Below are 24721 nucleotides of genomic sequence, written 5' to 3'. Positions count from 1 at the left end.
CTGACCTAAATTATGCTGCTCTCGGCTAGACCTGCTGGTAAATTCCCTTTAAATTCAAGCACACTATTGCACTTATTTAGGCTGATGAGCCATTTCTACAGGTTTAGACAGTCTTATTACCAGGTTGGTCAATATGAACAATCTATAAAAGAAACATTATGGTGTCAGTACATGGCCATAGTACTGATAATACACATCTAAATGGCCTCCTTTCCCTCTTGATGCCTTAGGGTACTTTCACACTTGCGTTATTTTCCTTCCGTTACAATCCGCCCTTTTGGGAAACAGCGGAATCCGTTAACGGATTCCGCTGTTTCCCATAGACTTGTATGGTTGACGGATTGTACCAAAAGGAGCTGCGTTGCTTCCGCTGGGCGACGCTCCGTTGCTTCCGCCCAGCGGGAGGAACGCAGCATGTAACGTTATTTTGAGCAGCGGAATCCTCTGGATTTCACTGCGCATGCTCTTTTTTTTTTTTTTTTTTTTTTTAAATCAAACTTTATTTTGGCTCGCGGTGGCCGAACGTTCAGCTGAGCGCCCGGCCGTCGGCAAGCGACAGCGCTCAGCTGAATGACCGGCCACCAGCATGCCCGGCCGCCGGCAAGTCACAGCGCTCAGCTGAGCGCCCGCCCGCCGGCATGCCCGGGCGCCGGCAAGTGACAGCGATCAGCTGATCACCCGGCGGCCGGCTGCAGGGAGCGATCAGCTGATCACCCGGCGGCCGGGAGCGATCAGCTGATCACCCGGCGGGCGGCTGCAGGGAGCGATCAGCTGATCACCCGGCGGCCGGGAGCGATCAGCTGATCACCCGGCGGCCGGCTACTGGGAGCAATCAGCTGATCACCCAGCGGCCGGCTGCAGGGAACGATCAGCTGATCGTTCACTATAGTCTGCCGCTGGTAAAACCGGGAAAAAAAAAAAAAAAAAAATCAAAACGAATTGCGTTGTTTTGCAGCATCCGTTGCATCCGTTGTGTCACTATATGCAACACATCCGTTGCATCCGTTACACAACGCAATGCAACGGATACCGTTCAACGCAAGTGTGAAAGTAGCCTTAGCGGGTAGTCAGATTGTTTTGTAAACCCCCTTCATTGTCCTATAGTCCCTGCTTATAGCAGAGAAGTGTTCGGACATGCCCACTCACCCTCCTGAGCAGGCATGCCTACGCCTTTCTCAAAGTATTGTGGTAAGCAGTGCTTTTTCTAAAGGGAATCTGTCAGCAGGATTTCACCCCCTATATTTATATGTGCATGTAGCTATTTTAAAGATAAGTCCAGTAGTAAATTTATATAACCAGTCCCTTCCTCCGTTAGCATTTGACATAATATGCAAATGAGGCCGAAGGTCTGAAGCCTCTGTCACCCCAGCTCTATTCCCCACCCAGCAGTGCCTCCTCTTCCTTGACTGATGGACTCTATGCTGGGTAATATCAGGCATAGGAGTCATCAGTTAAGTAGTAGGAGGTTGCATTGGTTAGGGAGAAGAGCTGGAGTGACAGAGGCTTCAGATCTACACATAGATCTTCAGTCTCCTTTGCATTTCAATTAATACACTGATTTCTCAGTACTGAAGGAACGGACTGATCATGTAAAAGTATTGCTGGACTCGTCTTTGCAAGAGCTACAATCTCATATAAATAGTTTAGGGGGGTGGAATCCTTCTGACAGACACTCTTTAAATAAAGGACATTGATAGCATGTCTTTTAGTAAGATGTCATCAATATCTGATGTGAGGATCAGCCTTTATTCCCCGCACTCATCAATAGAATGCATGGCAGCTCTGTCCATATGTGGTAGGCAGGTGATAACAAACAAAAATGTTCTTTGAACTTCATTTGCAAGCCTTTAATGTCAGAGTTGCTCTTTGTAAAGTACTGAAAAGTTAAACCTGTTACTGTTAAACCTCCTCCAATTAACAGAATTTGTCATTTTCTGCATTAGTCAGATTCTGGACCATAATGACCATAGGACTATATAATGGTGCTGAGTAAAGGGCATTTTCCTCCAGAACACTAAATCCTCCTTGATTTCATTGAGCCGCCTGTAGTCATAGCTCCATAAGACGGAGAAGCTTCCCTGAACTGATATATGTTCCCGGAGGGTGAGTGTGTGCTGACTCATCTCTGCTGCGCAGAAGCCAGAGCTAAATGACTCGGACCCTTATGCCATTTTTGTTAATCATCCTAAAACACTTAACCCTTTGGGATTGTGTTCAGATACAATGTTATGGGCAAAAAAATTCAGTAGCACCAAATGCTTTACAAGGGTAGTAAGAGATCTGGATTTGTGTAATAAGGTGAAACAAGGGTAATTATTATTATTATTTATTATTATAGCGCCATCAATTCCATGGCGCTTTACATGTGAAAGGGGTATACATAATAGGGACAAGTACAATAATCATAAACAATACAAGGCACAGACTGGTACAGGAGGAGAGAGGTCCCTGCCCGCGAGGGCTCACAGTCTACAGGAGGATAGAGGTCCCTACCCGCGAGGGCTCACAGTCTACAAGGAATAGGTGAGGATACAGTAGGTGAGGGTAGAGATGATAGTGCGGCGTTATATCAGACTGAGGGTTACGGCAGGTTGTAGGCTTGTCGGAAGAGGTGGGTCTTCAGGTTGCTTTTGAAGCTTGGCAAGGTAGGCGAGAGTCTGATGTGTTGTGGTAGAGCATTCCAGAGTATGGGGAAGGCACGGGAGAAATCTTGGATGAGATGGTGGGAAGAGGAGATGAGAGGGGAGTAGAGGAGGAGATCTTGTGAGGATCGAAGGTTACGTGCAGGTAAGTATCGGGGGATTAGGTCACAGATGTAGGGAGGAGACAGGTTGTGGATGGCTTTGTATGTCATGTTTAGGGTTTTGAACTGGAGTCGTTGGGCGATGGGAAGCCAGTGAAGGGATTGGCAGAGAGGCGAGGTCGGGGAGTAGCGGGGGGGACAGGTGGATTAGCCGGGCAGCATAATGTAGAATAGATTGTAGGGGTGCGAGACTGTTAGAAGGGAGGCCACAGAGCAGGAAGTTGCAATAATCACGGCGGGAGATAATAAGGGCATGTACTAGAGTTTTTGCAGCTTCTTGGGAAAGGAATGTACGGATCCGGGCAATATTTTTGAGTTGGAGGCGGCAGGAGGTGAAGAGGGCTTGGATGTGTGGCTTGAAAGAGAGATCAGAGTCTAGGATTACTCTCAGGCAGCGAGCACTTGTGACTGGGGAAAGTGAGCAGCCATTGACATTGATGGATATGTCAGGTGGGTGAGTTGAGTGAGGAGGAGGAAAGACAATGAATTCTGTTTTGTCCATGTTCAGTTTTAGGAATCGAGCAGAGAAAAAGGATAAAATAGCAGACAGACATTGCGGGATTCTGGTTAGTAAGGAGGTGATGTCAGGTCCAGAGAGGTAGATCTGCGTATCATCAGCATAGATGTGATACTGAAAGCCGTGGGACTCTATGAGCTGTCCCAGGCCGAAGGTGTAAATGGTAATATAACACTCAGGAGCCATGTTACTGTGGTAAATCACATGGAGCAAGGTTACCGTACCGTGAATATTAGGGGTAATAAGAGGATCAGGAGCCGGGTTACTGTAATAAGAGGTTACAGGGGTAATAAGAGGATCAGGAGCCGGGTTACTGTAATAAGAGGTTACAGGGGTAATAAGAGGATCAGGAGCCGGGTTACTGTAATAAGAGGTTACAGAGGTAATAAGAGGATCAGGAGCCGGGTTACTGTAATAAGAGGATACAGGGGTAATAAGAGGATCAGGAGCCAGGTTACTGTAATAAGAGGTTACAGGGGTAATAAGAGGATCAGGAGCCGGGTTACTGTAATAAGAGGTTACAGGGGTAATAAGAGGATCAGGAGCCAGGTTACTGTAATAAGAGGTTACAGGGGTAATAAGAGGATCAGGAGCCGGGTTACTGTAATAAGAGGTTACAGGGGGAATAAGAGGATCAGGAGCCGGGTTACTGTAATAAGAGGTTACAGGGGGAATAAGAGGATCAGGAGCCGGGTTACTGTAATAAGAGGTTACAGGGGGAATAAGAGGATCAGGAGCCAGGTTACTGTAATAAGAGGTTACAGGGGGAATAACAGGATCAGGAGCCGGGTTACTGTAATAAGAGGTTACAGGGGTAATAAGAGGATCAGGAGCCAGGTTACTGTAATAAGAGGATACAGGGGTAATAAGAGGATCAGGAGCCGGGTTACTGTAATAAGAGGTTACAGGGGTAATAAGAGGATCAGGAGCCGGGTTACTGTAATAAGAGGTTACAGGGTAATAAGAGGATCAGGAGCCGGGTTACTGTAATAAGAAGTTACAGGGGTAATAGGAGTATCAGGAGCCGGGTTACTGTAATAAGGGGTTACAGGGGTAATAAGAGGATCAGGAGCCGGGTTACTGTAATAAGAGGTTACAGGGGTAATAAGAGGATCAGGAGCCGGGTTACTGTAATAAGAGGTTACAGGGGTAATAAGAGGATCAGGAGCCGGGTTACTGTAATAAGAGGTTACAGAGGTAATAAGAGGATCAGGAGCCGGGTTACTGTAATAAGAGGTTACAGGGGTAATAAGGGGATCAGGAGCCGGGTTACTGTAATAAGAGGATACAGGGGTAATAAGAGGATCAGGAGCCAGGTTACTGTAATAAGAGGTTACAGGGGTAATAAGAGGATCAGGAGCCGGGTTACTGTAATAAGAGGTTACAGGGGGAATAAGAGGAACAGGAGCCGGGTTACTGTAATAAGAGGTTACAGGGGTAATAAGAGGATCAGGAGCCGGGTTACTGTAATAAGAGGTTACAGGGGTAATAAGAGGATCAGGAGCCGGGTTACTGTAATAAGAGGTTACAGGGGGAATAAGAGGATCAGGAGCCGGGTTACTGTAATAAGAGGTTACAGGGGTAATAAGAGGATCAGGAGCCGGGTTACTGTAATAATTGGTTACAGGGGGAATAAGAGAATCAGGAGCCAGGTTACTGTAATAAGAGGTTACAGGGGGAATAAGAGGAACAGGAGCCGGGTTACTGTAATAAGAGGTTACAGGGGTAATAAGAGGATCAGGAGCCGGGTTACTGTAATAAGAGGTTACAGGGGTAATAAGAGGATCAGGAGCCGGGTTACTGTAATAAGAGGTTACAGGGGGAATAAGAGGATCAGGAGCCGGGTTACTGTAATAAGAGGTTACAGGGGTAATAAGAGGATCAGGAGCCGGGTTACTGTAATAATTGGTTACAGGGGGAATAAGAGAATCAGGAGCCAGGTTACTGTAATAAGAGGTTACAGGGGGAATAACAGGATCAGGAGCCGGGTTACTGTAATAAGAGGTTACAGGGGTAATAAGAGGATCAGGAGCCGGGTTACTGTAATAAGAGGTTACAGGGGGAATAAGAGGATCAGGAGCCAGGTTACTGTAATAAGAGGATACAGGGGGAATAAGAGGATCAGGAGCCAGGTTACTGTAATAAGAGGTTACAGGGTAATAAGAGGATCAGGAGCCGGGTTACTTTAATAAGAGGTTACAGGGGTAATAAGAGGATCAGGAGCCGGGTTACTGTAATAAGAGGTTACAGGGTAATAAGAGGATCAGGAGCCGGGTTACTGTAATAAGAAGTTACAGGGGTAATAGGAGTATCAGGAGCCGGGTTACTGTAATAAGGGGTTACAGGGGTAATAAGAGGATCAGGAGCCGGGTTACTGTAATAAGAGGTTACAGGGGTAATAAGAGGATCAGGAGCCGGGTTACTGTAATAAGAGGTTACAGGAGTAATAAGAGGATCAGGAGCCGGGTTACTGTAATAAGAGGTTACAGGGGTAATAAGAGGATCAGGAGCCGGGTTACTGTAATAAGAGGTTACAGGGGTAATAAGAGGATCAGGAGCCGGGTTACTGTAATAAGAGGTTACAGGGGTAATAAGAGGATCAGGAGCCGGGTTACTTTAATAAGAGGTTACAGGGGTAATAAGAGGATCAGGAGCCGGGTTACTGTAATAAGAGGTTACAGGGTAATAAGAGGATCAGGAGCCGGGTTACTGTAATAAGAAGTTACAGGGGTAATAGGAGTATCAGGAGCCGGGTTACTGTAATAAGGGGTTACAGGGGTAATAAGAGGATCAGGAGCCGGGTTACTGTAATAAGAGGTTACAGGAGTAATAAGAGGATCAGGAGCCGGGTTACTGTAATAAGAGGATACAGGGGTAATAAGAGGATCAGGAGCCAGGTTACTGTAATAAGAGGTTACAGGGGTAATAAGAGGATCAGGAGCCGGGTTACTGTAATAAGAGGATACAGGGGTAATAAGAGGATCAGGAGCCGGGTTACTGTAATATGAGGTTACAGGTTTATACGGGGAAGATGTTAAAGGGGTAAAAGAAGGATCAGGAACCGGGTTGCTGTAATAAGAGGATACAGGGGTAATAAGAGGATCAGGAGCCAGGTTACTGTAATAAGAGGATACAGGGGTAATAAGAGGATCAGGAGCCAGGTTACTGTAATAAGAGGTTACAGGGGTAATAAGAGGATCAGGAGCCGGGTTACTGTAATAAGAGGATACAGGGGTAATAAGAGGATCAGGAGCCGGGTTACTGTAATATGAGGTTACAGGTTTATACGGGGAAGATGTTAAAGGGGTAAAAGAAGGATCAGGAACCGGGTTGCTGTAATAGGAGAATACAAGGCAATAAGAGGATCAGCAGCCAGGTTACAATATTATGACATTTGTCATCTGTGACATTGGTGAATAGCAATATCTAAAAGTCAGGTTCAAATTTTGTAATGTATCACTCCTATTCTTGGGGGAAAAAAGCCTTTGCAGCTTATTTATTTATTTTAAATTCTCTGTTTTTTTCTCTATGATACCCAATGCGCGCCATTGCAATGACAGTCAGGTCCATAAATGGCCTCTTTCTATATCTGTTTAGTAAATGAGACAAATAAACATTGCAAAAAAGTTTTCTCAGATATGGCTGTATTACAAACTCTCACTATTGTGTGTCCTGTTTAAGTCAGTGGATGTAAGGTGGGCTTATGTAAGGAAATTAGTGACTCCAAAGGGTTTACAGGGGTGGTCAGGTGAATGGTCATTGTAGAGAGAATGAGAATTTCTTTTAAAAGTGTTATTTTTCATGAATAAAGGGGCTAAACTGCAACATTCTGACATATTTAAATGAGGTGAGAATATTGGTATTGATTTATTTCTCACTTATATAGCGCCATTAATTCCACAGAGCTTTACAGACGTGATCATCACTGTCCCCATTGGGGCTCACAATCTAAATTCCCTATTAGTATGTGATTGGAGTGTGGGAGGAAGTCGGAGAACCCGGAGGAAACCCATGCAAACACGGGGAGAACATACAAAGTCCTTGCAGATGTTGTCTTTAGTGGGACTGGTATCTTAGAATTATAACATGATGAGCTCTGTGGATATTTCAGGTTTTACTGCTCCTCCATCTTTATGTTAGTGTCCGGTTCATGACCACTGTGTGTATTTTTTCAATATTAAAAGCCTCTAAAGTGATATAGTAAATATCTTTACTTTCTGACTGCAGAATTATTGCATCTACCGGGCCAGAGTTTGATCTGCGGACCCTTCGGGCTGTTCGTGTGCTGAGACCCCTGAAACTGGTGTCTGGAATTCCAAGTATGTACATTTTATATATTCTTTTTTAACTTTTGGAAATAGTTGTCTGCTGTAGTTTAAATCATTCCTAGATTCTCTTTTGACCCACTCATTGGTCTGTCCTTCCATCTGCCATTGGTATATTGCCCTGCAAACTGTTAGCAAATTTGCATAGAGTAATTTAAAGCGAACTAATCACCAGGATTTTCCTATATAGCCTAAAGCCAGTGCTATACTGGCTCTATCAGGCTGATTCTATACCTACCTTTAGTTGTCAGCTAGGATGTATAGGTTTTGAAACACAAGCAAGTAAAGTTTGTAAAATGAGCAGCTTCTTGAATGACAGCAGCTGCCGATCAGCTGGGGTGGGTTTTGATAGTGACTCCCGCCCCCTGCCTGTCCGTCCTCCCACTATCTGTTATTTATGCTAATTCTATTATAAAATCGTTTTACTAAGTGCTAGAAGGACTTATGCTGATGTCATACCCATGTGACCAGTAGGGGCGGGGCCTCAGCCAACATAGCTGATACCAGGAAGCAGCATTATTTTTCTGTTGGCTGAGGCCCCGCCCCTTCTTGTTATATGGTATGACCTCAGCACAGGTCCTTCTAGCCACTTAGTAAAACGATTCTATAATAGAATTAGCATATTAGCATAAATAACAGATAGTGGAAGGACAGCAGGCAGGGGGTGGGAATCACTATCAAAACCCACCGCAGCTATCAGCTCATTGGCAGCTGTTGCCAATCAAAAAGCTGCTCATTTTACAAACTTTACTTGCTTGTGTTTCAAAACTAATACATCCGAGCTGACCACTAAGCACTGGCTTTAGGTTATATAGGAAATCCTGGTAATTGGTGTCCTTTAATAGCTGTTTTAGGTGGCAGGGTCCTGAAATTTGGGATTTACAAGTTGTGAGGTAAGTGGTAAAATGATAGATAACTCTCACCCAAGAAAACTGTTCAGCGATATACATACTGTAGTTCAGACACCTCTTCCATCACCGCTGATTGGACAGTTTACATTACAACCTGCATCTTCCTCTCCCAGAATCTGCAGATTGAGGAACACTTCATAGCCACAGCAGCTCAGGATGGAGGGTCTGGAGCTGTGGGACCCTTTTAGAGTATATATGCCCCCTGTTAAAGGCAAAGTTTATCCAGGGTAAAGCAGGTAATTAGCTTTGGAAGGTGTGAGGATAATTTTACACTAATTTCTGCCCTCATTTATCTTATTAATAGCCAGTAAGTGTGAACATATGACAGACGCTCTGCTCCGTAGCCCTCCTACTCTCCCAGGTGAAGAGCTGCCAGCTCTCCTCTGACCAGGCCATTCCTGTCACTGATGCAGAGCCTGTCATCCAGGAAATGTGTCACCGAGGAGACATTTGCCAGATGACCACATTTATTGTTAGTCATCATTAACGGATAAGAAATTCAACCCCTTAAAAAAAATCCTAACCGAGTGATGATATTGATAAGACACGAGAGGGGGTGGGTTTATCAGATGCTTTTCTTAAATATGTTATTTGACATGTGTATATAAAGCACAACTGCTGCTGGAATGAAAACAGGGGGGGTAGATCATTATTGATGATGCCCCCCGGGATTCACACTGTATGAAGTGACCACTCTTTGCTGGTCATCCAGGGATTGTCCTATAAACATCACAACATAACAACATAACCTATAGCAGCCAGGGTCTGGCTGTTCAGATCCCCACAAATCCCAAGAATATGGGGGCCAACCTCTCTGTGTCAATAGAGATGTAGTGAGCATGTGCAAATACCAGTGAATGGAGCAGTGTTCTCACATGCTCAGTAGGGCTCCATTCACAGGAGGGATTTTAGCACCTCTGTCCTCAGGATCGGCGATCCTAGCAGTTGACCCAATGAGATCATACATGTTTCATCCTATTCACAGGATATGCGATATAGGTGTTATTTATGGTACAAGTATCATTTTAGATACAGTGAGCGCCATTAGCGGAAGGGCCCCTGTGCAAGAACAAAATATGGGCTCTTTGCAGCACAAAATCTCACCAAAATGGACAATTCCACCTGCTTTTGAGGTATTAATGGGCCCCCTTACTCTTGGGTCCTTGTGCGGCCGCACGGGTTGCCCCAAGGATTTGTCTGCCCCTGGTGGCATCATGCTGAATTGCATTACAAGGCACAGCACATGTCCTCACCTGTATTTGTTAAAACAGTAAAGGGGTATGTAAAGTTGAGCCACGACTTGTACAATGATTGCACCCAAATATATATACTGTATATATATTTTTTTCTTTTATAAACAGATGATGAATGGAAAAAAATTATGTTTTATTTCTGCTTTGCTTCTTCTTGAAGTTGTCGAAAAACAATGTAAACAATTGGAGATTGATGCCTCTGTTACATCTTTTATAGAGAACAAAAACGAGTTTTTATAGTGCAAAAATATACATTATTTATTATGAAAAATGGTGACAATTTTTGTAGAAGTTGTTAAAAGATTATTAAAACAATGATCAATCCGAATACAGTATGTAATACAGATAACCCCCAACGACAGTACGAGATTGTTTCAGAAAAACATAATCAGAGAACTTTTCTACAGGGTGCTTCTATCACATTAAAGGCAATGCTATTATACGTATAGTAAATATATCAACATGTATATACACTCGGTAGTCAAGAGACACTGACTAACGTTAATATGTTACATTTGTTCCCATTATTACAATAAGGGAATCAAGAGGACCAATGTTACAAATTTCTAATAAAGGTATAATACTCCAATGTCAGGTATAATCCACAGAGAGCGGATATCATACCCTTAGATTTGTCGATAGGGGATTCGGTAAGGTGATGGTAAATGTTGCCGGATGATCCAAGAAGGGTGGCCCCGAAGCTACCCGACGTACGTTTCGATGAACGAGGTGTTGACTCTTCGTCAGGGAATGTGGGTCACTGCACGGGAACAAATTAGTCACCAATATAAAAGGGGTCTGCAGAATTACAGTAATCACAAAATGAAGAAAACATATTTTTCTTGTATAAAATGTAAGTTAAAAAAAACATGTAAAATACCGACAGAATGATATTGGTGAGTGACCCAGAAAAGAAAACCATACAATAGAGATCTGTAATATAAACTTTATAAAAATTTAGAAAATCGTCTACAAAAAAAATACAAAGATGGATGGCAGACACGTAATCAATGGTAAATATGTCAGGAATGGTGCCGTAGTACAACTATTGCCCTAAAAATAAAGAGGTAATGTGGATATACAGCCGATGGCTAACCTACGAAACACACTTCATGTGTGTTGCTTTGTCTGGAGTGCTTGGTTGACTAACCTACGGAACACACCCAATGTGTGTTTCGCAGCAGCTTTGTCTGGGTTGCTTAGTGGACTAACCTATGAAACACACACAATGTGTGTTTCAGAACAAATTTGTCTGGGGTGCATGGTTGACTAACCTACAAGACACATGCAATGTGTGTTTCGCAACAGCTTTGTCTGGGTACTAGGTTGACTAACCTATGGAACACACCCAGTATGTGTTTCGCAACAGCTTTGTCTGGAGTCAATGGTGGAATAACCTACAAAACACACCCAATGTGTGTTTTACAACAACTTTGTCTGGGGTGCTTGGCTGACTAACCTACAAAACACATCCAATGTATGTTTCGCAACAGCTTTGGGTTGCTTGGTGGACTAACCTACAAAACACTTCCAATGTGTATTGCACAATAGCTTTGTCTGCAGTGCTTCGTGGACTAACCTACGAAACACACCAAACGTGTGTTTCGCAACAGCTTTCTCTGGGGTGCTTGGTGGAAGTTAAAACTGATTACGTGTTTACCTTCGTTCATTATATTCTTTGTGGCTGTTTTCTACATTTATGTGGCATTCGTGTAACGGATCCATATTTTAATTTTGTGGCCATTTTTCTACATTTATATAGGATTTAGGTTACGAGCAGGGCTGTGGAGTCGGAGTCGTGGAGTCTGAGTCGGTGCAAGGGAAATTGAGGAGTCGGAGTTAGAGTCGGAGTCGCAGGTTTGGCTTACCGACTCCACAGCCCTGGTTACGAGTGCATATATTATGGACTTCTTTGTTAGCTCACCCACTAATCTAACTCTGCGCTTATTGCTTTGTGGGGTTTTTTAACTTCTATTTTACAAAATCTATATATTTTAGGCTTTTTTTGTGACTACTTTGACATGTAATATATTGATCATAATATAGTAAATAATAAGAGGATAAATGTATTCTATATACTGTATATAAATATTCATGCATCTATAGAAATCGATGCATGTGAAATTCTGTATTGTATAAATGACTTGCCCTCTAATATTACAGACTTAGGGTATGTGCGCACGTTGCTTTTTACCTGCTTTTTACCTGCTTTTTTGCTGCTTTTTCTTCTGCGCTGTTTAATGCCAAAATGGATGTGTTCTTCTATTCAAGCAAAGTCTATGGGAATTTGGGTTTCTTGTTCACACTATGTTGTTCAAAATGCTGCCTTTTTGAGGCAGAACTTTGGTCAAAAACTCAGCTTTTCAAAGAAGCAACATGTCAATTGTTTTTGCCATTTGGGTTTTGCACTGCAAAGCTGAGTTTTTGACCAAAGTTCTGCCACAAAAAGGCAGCATTTTGAACAACATAGTGTGAACAAGAAACCCAAATTCCCATAGACTTTGCTTGAATAGAAGAACACATCCATTTTGGCATTAAACAGCGCAGAAGAAAAAGCAGCAAAAAAGCAGGTAAAAAGCAACGTGCGCACATACCCTTACAGTTTTTATTTTACACATTGTTTGGTATTGTGTATGTTTTATGTAACTATCTGAAGTCACTATTGAAAACCATGCCGTGGTTCTGCTTTGTGTAATTGTGGTTCCTTTGTCCACTACAGGTTTACAAGTGGTCCTGAAGTCTATAATGAAAGCCATGATTCCTCTGCTCCAGATTGGGTTGCTCCTGTTCTTTGCTATTCTCATCTTTGCTATTATTGGACTTGACTTTTACATCGGTAAATTCCACAGTACCTGCTATGAACCGTATGGAGGTAAGACTGATTCTATTTAGTTTCTTTGAGCTACTCCTAGGACTTGTAAATGTCCACCTTTTCTATATATCATGACGTTTTTTCAAGATATAAGATTTTGTGTAGATTAATTTCATAAAGGGGTTGACCCTGTGATGCTAGTCACTAGTTATGGATAATATAGACAGAAGGGTAGTCAGACAAGTCGGGGTCAGGAAACAGGAGGACACAACAGGACACAGGGAGTAAGCAGAAAACGCAGACAAGTCACAGGCCAAGGGTCAGAATTGTAGGAGAGTACGTATCACAAGGGGCTGCTGATAAGTCTTTGGCTTTACCCAGGAAGAAACAAGATTGGATGATGAAGCTTTACATTTATTCTACATACTCCCCACTGATGACAACACACTTCTTACATCGGTATTCCAAGTTCTGTAAGCCTAGCAAAAAGAAGGATTTAAGTTGTGCCTCAAACCAGGCATCCGTAGCAGCCATGGCATCAGAAATGGTGTGAAATGTGATACCCTTGAGGTGTTTCTTCAGGTTTGGAAACAGATGATAGTCGGAGGGAGCTAGATCTGGTGAATAAGGTGGGTGGTCAACCAGCTGGAAGCCCGGCTCTGCCAGTTTTACCGTGGTCGCTTGTTCAGTGTAAGAGGAGGCGTTGTCTTGCAGGAACAAGATTCCTTTGGACAGCTTGCCGTGCCTTTTGGCCTTTAGAGCTGCCTTCAATTGGTCCAAAAGTTCAATGATGGTGGAACCCTTTTAAAGGTAGTCCACTAGCAGCATGCCCTCCTTATCCCAGCACACAGATGCCATCACCTTAAGGCCGCTTTACACGCTACGATTTATCCGACGATCTCTCTAGCGATGTGACACGCCCATATCGTAGTTACGATTTGCCGAGATCGCACATAGGTCGTTTATTAGCGGTCACACGTAACGATCTCACAAGCGACGCAAAATCGTTCAGCGATATCTTGTTTGCCCAAGGCGGTCGTGTGGATGTTGTTCGTCGTTTGCAGGGTGTCAAACGTACCAATATGTCTGCTGCGTTCCAAAAGATGAACAATATTTTGAAAGTGAACGATGTGTCAACGATCAACGATTTTCAACCTATTTGCGATCGTTCGAAGTCACACGTAGGTGTCACATGCAACGACGTCGCTAACGATGACTGAAGTGCGTCACGGAATCCGTGACCCCGACGACATATCGTCAGATAAATCGTAGCGTGTAACGCCGCCTTTAGTCTCTGATTTTTGCACCCTGAACTTCTTTGGACAAGGAGAACCACTGTGCCTCCACTCTTTTGACTGCTCCTTGTTTTTAGGGTCATACAAATAAATCCAGGTCTCATCCATAGTGACCAGTTAATCAAGAAAGTTCTTATCAGTCCAGAAATGCTGACAAATGGACCGGGACGTTTTCACTCGCATGCTTCTCTGATCTGTCGTCAAACATTTGGGGATCCACTTTGCAGATCGCTTCCTCATGTCCAAATGTTCATGGATAATGACACAAACAAGTTCGCGGGAAATCCCCATGATGTCTGCTATTGCTTTAGCTGAAATTCGTGGATTCTCCAGTATGAGGTTGTGCACAGCATCGACGATCTCCGGAACAACAACCACTCTCGGTCATCCAGGACGTTCCTCATCATTGGTGCTGAAGTGGCCCTTTTTAAATTTGGCAACCCAGTTCTTAACTGTGCAATATGAAGGGCATTGATCCCCCAATGTCTGCGACATATCACCATGAATATCCTTCGCGGACTTTCCTTGCAGTAACAAGAATTTTATCACTCCTCTGCTCTCAGTTGCTGTGAATATCACATTAGACTCCGCCATTTTGTTTCCCACGTGCGTAAACACTGTTGCCAAAAACAACAAACACGACATTTTGAAAACATATATTAAACACATAAGGCTTTCATGTGATGTAACATTCGCTACCATAGAAACAAAAAAAGATCACAAAGCCAAAGAGTTATCAGCAGCCCCTCGTAGATTCAGGGAGCAGATAGAGACGTGGTCAGGTAACAGTCTGAGGTCAGAAGCCAGGCATTAACAACAAGAACAGGGAGCGAGCAGAAACGTGGTCAGGTAACAGTCCGAGGTCAGGAAACTTAGATCAGAACACAAGCACAAACACAAGCCAAGTGCACAACTGCAGAAGCAGAGAGTACGACTGGCGAGATTCTGGGAGAGCATGCTCAATAATGAAACAGAGAAATTACCCGGAAAGTGGAACACCTGAGGTGCTTTTAGCACCTCTCAGAACCTGCATGGAATCCTGTACTGTCAAACAACCTATAAACTAGTGTTTAAAGAAACACAGCAGAGCATCTCCAAATGCAAGATGCTCTGCACAAAGGAAACGTCACTGCCGGCTCAAAAGTTCAGGAAGGCGCGGCAGAGCATCACCTGTGTGCACAATGCCCTGCACAGAGGAATTGTGACAGACCCATTTTGGTATTCCAAAAATGTCTGTTAGATGCATGACCCTCCTCTGGGCTCTGGCACCAATGTCGATATTGTGGATGTCCATCTCCGCCTGGGGTATATGGCCGGACTTAGGCTATGCGTTCATGTGTTGTCAATGTATGTAACCTATGCATTTTCTCCTATAGATGAAATAAAGATGGAGGGTCTCTGTGGTAATGATTCATCGTCAAGGAGGTGCCCCCCTGACACAGAATGCTATGCCAAATGGGAGGGGCCTAATAATGGCATCACGCAGTTTGATAACATCCTGTTTGCTGTGCTGACTGTATTCCAGTGCATAACCATGGAGGGCTGGACGGATATTTTGTACGATGTAAGTATATATATATATATATATATATATATATAAAAAAAAAGTACAATTTAACAAGTCATGAACAAAACAAAGAAAACACCCATAGCTCCCAAATGTAGAGCTGTACTTCATTACTGGCATGGATGCCACTAACAATTGCAGCAGGGTAGCTGATATATTTCTGCACCGATACACTTGGGTCTGAGCTGGACTTACAGCTAGCTCGGCTGACAGCTGGTGCTGAAGAGGCACGATGAATAGCTGCACATACGTGAGGGCTTAATGAGTATGAATTCTGCAGAGTCAGGGCAAAGAGGGAAGAATGGTGAGGGACAGAGAAGAAGAGGCGCAGAGGGCTAGATACAAACAGAACATTGTGGAAAATGTGCAGAATGAGGGCATGCTGGCTTCTGAAAATAGATTTAACCATTGTGATACAGTTCAAACCAAAATGGGAAAAGATACAAGGTCAAATGGAGGGGAAAAAAAGCAAACAACATGTAGACTCATAGTATATAGCATGAATAGATAGGGTGGACTTTAGGATACAGAAGAAGAGAGTATGAATCAGCTGAGATGGATTTAGGATGGTGGAAGAATGAATATAGGCTATGAATTATAGACTGATCTATATGAACAGAGAAGGATCTTGGAGACAATGCGAAATTATTCAAGAAAAGTGCAAAAATTCACATGGGATTGAATAAGAAGAAAGGGAAGGATAAAAAGGACATTAGGAATGGATGAGAAAGTATCAACTTGTTGAGAAGGATGAATGACCAGATATGAGTGTATGATGCCATTGAAAACTATTATGTGGCAAAGAAGTATTGAAGAGGTATAATAAATAGATGGGGAAAGATGTAGAAGAGAGTATTATTAAGAACAAATACACACGACTGGGTGAGAAGTATGAATGGGCATATGTGTCGTTAATTGTATTAATTGCTAGAAATATATGTACTAGAGATGAGAAATAGGCAGCGATATATAAAGGTGAGAGTGTGAATGGTGAAAATATACGTAGGTGAGAGTATGAATGGTCAGAGATACATGTAGGGGAGAGTACGAATGGTGAAAATATATCTAGGTGAGAGTATGAATGTTAAGAAGTATATGTAGGTGATAGCATGAATGGTGAAAATATATGTAGGTGAGAGTATAAATAGTCAGAGATGGATGTACGTGAGAGTATGAATGGTCAGAGATGGATGTAGGTGAGAGTATGAATGGTCAGAGATGGATGTAGGTGAGAGTATGAGTGGTCAGAGATGGATGTAAGTAAGAGTATGAATGGTCAGAGATGGATGTAGGTGAGAGTATGAATGGTCAGAGATGGATGTAGGTGAGAGTATGAATGGTCAGAGATGGATGTAGGTGAGAGTATGAATGGTCAGAGATGGATGTAGGTGAGAGTATGAGTGGTCAGAGATGGATGTAGGTGAGAGTATGAATGGTCAGAGATGGATGTAAGTAAGAGTATGAATGGTCAGAGATGGATGTAGGTGAGAGTATGAATGGTCAGAGATGGATGTAGGTGAGAGTATGAATGGTCAGAGAATGATGTAGGTGAGAGTATGAATGGTCAGAGATGGATGTAGGTGAGAGTGTGAATGGTCAGAGATGGATGTAGGTGAGTTATGAATGGTCAGAGATGGATGTAGGTGAGTTATGAATGGTCAGAGATGGATGTAGGTGAGTTATGAATGGTCAGAGATGGATGTAGGTGAGTTATGAATGGTCAGAGATGGATGTAGGTGAGAGTATGAATGGTCAGAGATGGATGTAGGTGAGAGTATGAATGGTCAGAGATGGATGTAGGTGAGAGTGTGAATGGTCAGAGATGGATGTAGGTGAGAGTGTGAATGGTCAGAGAATGATGTAGGTGAGAGTATGAATGGTCAGAGATGGATGTAGGTGAGAGTATGAATGGTCAAAGATGGATGTAGGTGAGAGTATGAGTGGTCAGAGATGGATGTAAGTAAGAGTATGAATGGTCAGAGATGGATGTAGGTGAGAGTATGAATGGTCAGAGATGGATGTAGGTGAGAGTATGAATGGTCAGAGATGGATGTAGGTGAGAGTATGAATGGTCAGAGATGGATGTAGGTGAGAGTATGAATGGTCAGAGATGGATGTAAGTAAGAGTATGAATGGTCAGAGATGGATGTAGGTGAGAGTATGAGTGGTCAGAGATGGATGTAGGTGAGAGTATGAATGGTCAGAGATGGATGTAAGTAAGAGTATGAATGGTCAGAGATGGATGTAGGTGAGAGTATGAATGGTCAGAGATGGATGTAGGTGAGAGTATGAATGGTCAGAGATGGATGTAGGTGAGAGTATGAATGGTCAGAGATGGATGTAGGTGAGAGTGTGAATGGTCAGAGATGGATGTAGGTGAGTTATGAATGGTCAGAGATGGATGTAGGTGAGTTATGAATGGTCAGAGATGGATGTAGGTGAGTTATGAATGGTCAGAGATGGATGTAGGTGAGTTATGAATGGTCAGAGATGGATGTAGGTGAGAGTATGAATGGTCAGAGATGGATGTAGGTGAGAGTATGAATGGTCAGAGATGGATGTAGGTGAGAGTGTGAATGGTCAGAGATGGATGTAGGTGAGAGTGTGAATGGTCAGAGAATGATGTAGGTGAGAGTATGAATGGTCAGAGATGGATGTAGGTGAGAGTATGAATGGTCAAAGATGGATGTAGGTGAGAATATGAATGCTCAGAGATGGATGTAGGTGAGAGTATGAATGGTCAGAGATGGATGTAGGTGAGAGTATGAATGGTCAGAGAATGATGTAGGTGAGAGTATGAATGGTCAGAGATGGATGTAGGTGAGAGTGTGAATGGTCAGAGATGGATGTAGGTGAGAGTGTGAATGGTCAGAGATGGATGTAGGTGAGAGTATGAATGGTCAGAGAATGATGTAGGTGAGAGTATGAATGGTCAGAGATGGATGTAGGTGAGAGTGTGAATGGTCAGAGATGGATGTAGGTGAGTTATGAATGGTCAGGGATGGATGTAGGTGAGTTATGAATGGTCAGAGATGGATGTAGGTGAGTTATGAATGGTCAGAGATGGATGTAGGTGAGTTATGAATGGTCAGAGATGGATGTAGGTGAGAGTATGAATGGTCAGAGATGGATGTAGGTGAGAGTATGAATGGTTAGAGATGGATGTAGGTGAGAGTGTGAATGGTCAGAGATGGATGTAGGTGAGAGTATGAATGGTCAGAGAATGATGTAGGTGAGAGTATGAATGGTCAGAGATGGATGTAGGTGAGAGTGTGAATGGTCAGAGATGGATGTAGGTGAGAGTGTGAATGGTCAGAGATGGATGTAGGTGAGAGTATGAATGGTCAGAGAATGATGTAGGTGAGAGTGTGAATGGTCAGAGATGGATGTAGGTGAGAGTGTGAATGGTCAGAGATGGATGTAGGTGAGTTATGAATGGTCAGAGATGGATGTAGGTGAGTTATGAATGGTCAGAGATGGATGTAGGTGAGTTATGAATGGTCAGAGATGGATGTAGGTGAGAGTATGAATGGTTAGAGATGGATGTAGGTGAGAGTATGAATGGTCAGAGATGGATGTAGGTGAGAGTGTGAATGGTCAGAGATGGATGTAGGTGAGAGTATGAATGGTCAGAGAATGATGTAGGTGAGAGTATGAATGGTCAGAGATGGATGTAGGTGAGAGTGTGAATGGTCAGAGATGGATGTAGGTGAGAGTGTGAATGGTCAGAGATGGATGTAGGTGAGAGTATGAATGGTCAGAGAATGATGTAGGTGAGAGTATGAATGGTCAGAGATGGATGTAGGTGAGAGTGTGAATGGTCAGAGATGGATGTAGGTGAGAGTGTGAATGGTCAGAGATGGATGTAGGTGAGTTATGAATGGTCAGAGATGGATGTAGGTGAGTTATGAATGGTCAGAGATGGATGTAGGTGAGAGTATGAATGGTCAGAGATGGATGTAGGTGAGTTATGAATGGTCAGAGATGGATGTAGGTGAGTTATGAATGGTCAGAGATGGATGTAGGTGAGAGTGTGAATGGTCAGAGATGGATGTAGGTGAGTTATGAATGGTCAGAGATGGATGTAGGTGAGAGTATGAATGGTCAGAGATGGATGTAGGTGAGAGTATGAATGGTCAGAGATGGATGTAGGTGAGAGTATGAATGGTCAGAGATGGATGTAGGTGAGTTATGAATGGTCAGAGATGGATGTAGGTGAGTTATGAATGGTCAGAGATGGATGTAGGTGAGAGTGTGAATGGTCAGAGATGGATGTAGGTGAGTTATGAATGGTCAGAGAATGATGTAGGTGAGAGTATGAATGGTCAGAGATGGATGTAGGTGAGTTATGAATGGTCAGAGATGGATGTAGGTGAGTTATGAATGGTCAGAGATGGATGTAGGTGAGAGTGTGAATGGTCAGAGATGGATGTAGGTGAGTTATGAATGGTCAGAGATGGATGTAGGTGAGAGTATGAATGGTCAGAGATGGATGTAGGTGAGTTATGAATGGTCAGAGATGGATGTAGGTGAGTTATGAATGGTCAGAGATGGATGTAGGTGAGAGTGTGAATGGTCAGAGATGGATGTAGGTGAGTTATGAATGGTCAGAGATGGATGTAGGTGAGAGTATGAATGGTCAGAGATGGATGTAGGTGAGTTATGAATGGTCAGAGATGGATGTAGGTGAGTTATGAATGGTCAGAGATGGATGTAGGTGAGTTATGAATGGTCAGAGATGGATGTAGGTGAGAGTGTGAATGGTCAGAGATGGATGTAGGTGAGAGTGTGAATGGTCAGAGATGGATGTAGGTGAGAGTGTGAATGGTCAGAGATGGATGTAGGTGAGTTATGAATGGTCAGAGATGGATGTAGGTGAGAGTATGAATGGTCAGAGAATGATGTAGGTGAGAGTGTGAATGGTCAGAGATGGATGTAGGTGAGTTATGAATGGTCAGAGATGGATGTAGGTGAGTTATGAATGGTCAGAGATGGATGTAGGTGAGAGTATGAATGGTCAGAGATGGATGTAGGTGAGTTATGAATGGTCAGAGATGGATGGTGGTTAAAACTTTAAAGTACAAAGATGGCTTTGGGTGACAATATTAATAGAACAGATAGTGAGAAATAAAGTTTAAGGACAATTTTTTCTAGTTATTATTAAGTACGTATAACTTAGAAATGTATCACTACTATAGCTGCGATTAACCTGGCTAGTTAGTGTATGATCAGCTGGTAATAGTGAGGATGATGAGGGACAAATATCAAAACTAAAAGTAGTTAACATAGGAAGAACTACAAATGCAGAAAGATCCCCAAAAAACTGACTTGGTGGCTGCCGAATAACTTCCTTGCCCTAATGGCTTCTTAGGAGAGTCCTACCTGAAGGTAGTCATCTAAAAACAGGTAATCACTGATAATGCTGCTGATTACATCTTTACAATATGTGTCATACTGTTGGTCTGGGTATTGCTTTAGGGCTACAACTATTTTCCTCCTGTGTGATAGTACAGCTTACAGATACTATTAATTATAGCACTAAAGGGGAATAAAACAGAGAAAATGGACTAATACCTGGATTATCTACTACTGCTTTCAGGCAAATGTAATCCAAACTCAGAGAGATCCTGTTACAAAAAATACAATGTACTGGGACATTAGGGCCCTTGAAGACAGAGAAGAAGAGAGTGATAAGATGTTACTACTGCCATTGATTTTCTATATACTGTAAGCTAATGCCTCTTTGAGTGACTATGTGTGTGACTCGGACCGAGCAGTGGTCTCCTCTTTGCTCAAGGGCAGTATGATGATAGAAAAGGAAATGCTCTCCCCTCCCCCTCCTCCCCATTCTCTGACAGGAGAGCCGCTCTCTTTCTTAGGATGCTTTCTCTTGCCAGTTATATTTTTAGCATCAAGAAACGGGCACAGGAACCTTTCAGTGCACACGTAGATAAGTGCGCCACCCCCATCTCCCTGCAGGGACATGAGCGAGGGAGGGGGTGACCCTCCCACTGTGAGAAACCTGCACAGCGCTATCACTCAGCACGATAAATGTCATGTATGCTGCAATACTGCAACCAAATAATGGATTATTCTGAATATGCTACTACATCACCCATCACCCTCTAACTGCCCCGTATCTATCACTAATCTGTTACTACATCACCCCTCACCCTCTAACTGCCCCGTATGTATCACTAATCTGCTACTACATGACCCCTCACCCTATATCTATCCCATATCTATTACTCATCTGTTACTACATGACCCCTCACCCTATAACTATCCTGTATCTATCACTAATCTGTTACTACATCACCCCTCACCCTCTAACTGCCCCGTATCTATCACTAATCTGCTACTACATCACCCATCACCCTATAACTGCCCCGTATCTATCACTAATCTGTTATTACATGACCCCTCACCCTATAACTGCCCCGTATCTATCACTGATCTGTTATTACATGACCCGTCACCCTATAACTATCCCGTATCTATCACTAATCTGCTACTACATCACCCCTCACCCTCTAACTATCCCGTATCTATCACTAATCTGCTACTACATGACCCCTCACCCTATAACTATCCCGTATCTATCACTAATCTGCTACTACATGACCCCTCACCCTATAACTATCCTGTATCTATCACTAATCTGTTACTACATGACCCCTCACCCTATAACTGCCCCGTATCTATCACTGATCTGTTATTACATGACCCCTCACCCTATAACTGCCCCGTATCTATCACTGATCTGTTACTACATGACCCCTCACCCTATAACTATCCCGTATCTATCACTAATCTGTTACTACATGACCCCTCACCCTCTAACTGCCCCGTATCTATCACTAATCTGTTACTACATCACCCATCACCCTCTAACTGCCCCGTATCTATCACTAATCTGTTACTACATCACCCATCACCCTCTAACTGCCCCGTATCTATCACTAATCTGTTACTACATGACCCTTCACCCTATAACTATCCTGTATCTATCACTAATCTGTTACTACATGACCCCTCACCCTATAACTGCCCCGTATCTATCACTAATCTGTTACTACATGACCCCTCACCCTATAACTATCCTGTATCTATCACTAATCTGTTACTACATGGCCCCTCACCCTATAACTATCCTGTATCTATCACTAATCTGCTACTACATGACCCCTCACCCTATAACTATCCTGTATCTATCACTAATCTGTTACTACATGGCCCCTCACCCTATAACTATCCTGTATCTATCACTAATCTGTTACTACATCACCCCTCACCCTCTAACTGCCCCGTATCTATCACTAATCTGCTACTACATCACCCATCACCCTATAACTGCCCCGTATCTATCACTAATCTGTTACTACATGACCCCTCACCCTATAACTATCCTGTATCTATCACTAATCTGTTACTACATGACCCCTCACCCTATAACTATCCTGTATCTATCACTAATCTGTTACTACATGACCCCTCACCCTCTAACTGCCCCGTATCTATCACTAATCTGCTACTACATGACCCCTCACTCTATAACTATCCTGTATCTATCACTAATCTGTTACTACATGACCCCTCACCCTATAACTATCCCGAATATATCACTTATCTGTTACTACATGACCCCTCACCTTATAACTGCCCCGTATCTATCACTAATCTGTTATTACATGACCCCTCACCCTATAACTGCCCCGTATCTATCACTGATCTGTTATTACATGACCCCTCACCCTATAACTGCCCCGTATCTATCAATGATCTGTTACTACATGACCCCTCACCCTATAACTGCCCCGTATCTATCACTGATCTGTTATTACATGACCCCTCACCCTATAACTGCCCCGTATCTATCACTGATCTGTTACTACATGACCCCTCACCCTATAACTATCCCGTATCTATCACTAATCTGTTACTACATGACCCCTCACCCTATAACTGCCCCGTATCTATCACTGATCTGTTATTACATGACCCCTCACCCTATAACTATCCCGTATCTATCACTAATCTGTTACTACATGACCCCTCACCCTATAACTATCCCGTATCTATCACTAATCTGTTACTACATGACCCCTCACCCTATAACTGCCCCGTATCTATCACTGATCTGTTATTACATGACCCCTCACCCTATAACTATCCCGTATCTATCACTAATCTGTTACTACATGACCCCTCACCCTATAACTGTCCTGTATCTATCAATGATCTGTTACTACATGACCCCTCACCCTATAACTGTCCTGTATCTATCAATGATCTGTTACTACATGACCCCTCACCCTATAACTATCCCGTATCTATCACTAATCTGTTACTACATGACCCCTCACCCTATAACTGTCCTGTATCTATCAATGATCTGTTACTACATGACCCCTCACCCTATAACTGTCCTGTATCTATCACTAATCTGTTACTACATGACCCCTCACCCTATAACTATCCCGTATCTATCACTGATCTGTTATTACATGACCCCTCACCTTATAACTATCCTGTATCTATCAATGATCTGTTACTACATGACCCCTCACCCTATAACTATCCCGTATCTATCACTGATCTGTTATTACATGACCCCTCACCCTATAACTATCCTGTACCTATCAATAATCTGTTACTACATGACTCCTCACCCTATAACTGTCCTGTATCTATCAATGATCTGTTACTACATGACCCCTCACCCTATAACTGTTCTGTATCTATCAATGATCTGTTACTACATGACCCCTCACCTTATAACTATCCCGTATCTATCACTAATCTGTTATTACATGACCCCTCACCCTATAACTATCCTGTACCTATCAATAATCTGTTACTACATGACCCCTCACCTTATAACTATCCCGTATCTATCACTAACCTGTTACTACATGACCCCTCACCCTATATCTGTCCTGTATCTATCACTGATCTGTTATTACATGACCCCTCACCCTATAACTATCCCGAATATATCACTAATCTGTTGCTACATGACTCCTCACCCTATAACTGCCCCAAATCTATCACTGATCTGTTACTACATGACCCCTCACCCTATAACTGCCCCGAATCTATCACTGATCTGTTATTACATGACCCCTCACCCTATAACTATCCCGTATCTATCACTAATCTGTTACTACATGACCCCTCACCCTATAACTGTCCTGTATCTATCAATGATCTGTTACTACATGACCCCTCACCCTAT

The 24721-nt window shown here is 43.0% G+C and overlaps 1 protein-coding gene across 10 annotated transcripts in view; it reads left to right on the top strand.

The window, feature by feature from the left end:
* CACNA1A (calcium voltage-gated channel subunit alpha1 A) overlaps positions 1-24721 on the top strand; it is a 405981-nt gene that overhangs the window by 148554 nt on the left and 232706 nt on the right. For all 10 annotated transcript variants that reach the window (XM_075346630.1, XM_075346628.1, XM_075346625.1 and 7 more), the window contains exons 4-6: positions 7548-7639; positions 12529-12681; positions 15293-15480. In XM_075346630.1, the coding sequence (XP_075202745.1) occupies positions 7548-7639; positions 12529-12681; positions 15293-15480 (433 nt within the window). The remainder of the gene's footprint in view (positions 1-7547; positions 7640-12528; positions 12682-15292; positions 15481-24721) is intronic.

Source organism: Anomaloglossus baeobatrachus, chromosome 4, assembly GCF_048569485.1.
Source record: "Anomaloglossus baeobatrachus isolate aAnoBae1 chromosome 4, aAnoBae1.hap1, whole genome shotgun sequence".
In the NCBI taxonomy this organism is placed as follows: domain Eukaryota; kingdom Metazoa; phylum Chordata; class Amphibia; order Anura; family Aromobatidae; genus Anomaloglossus; species Anomaloglossus baeobatrachus.
The sequence above is the reverse complement of the archived record's forward strand: the minus strand, read 5'-3'. Positions and strand labels throughout refer to the sequence as shown.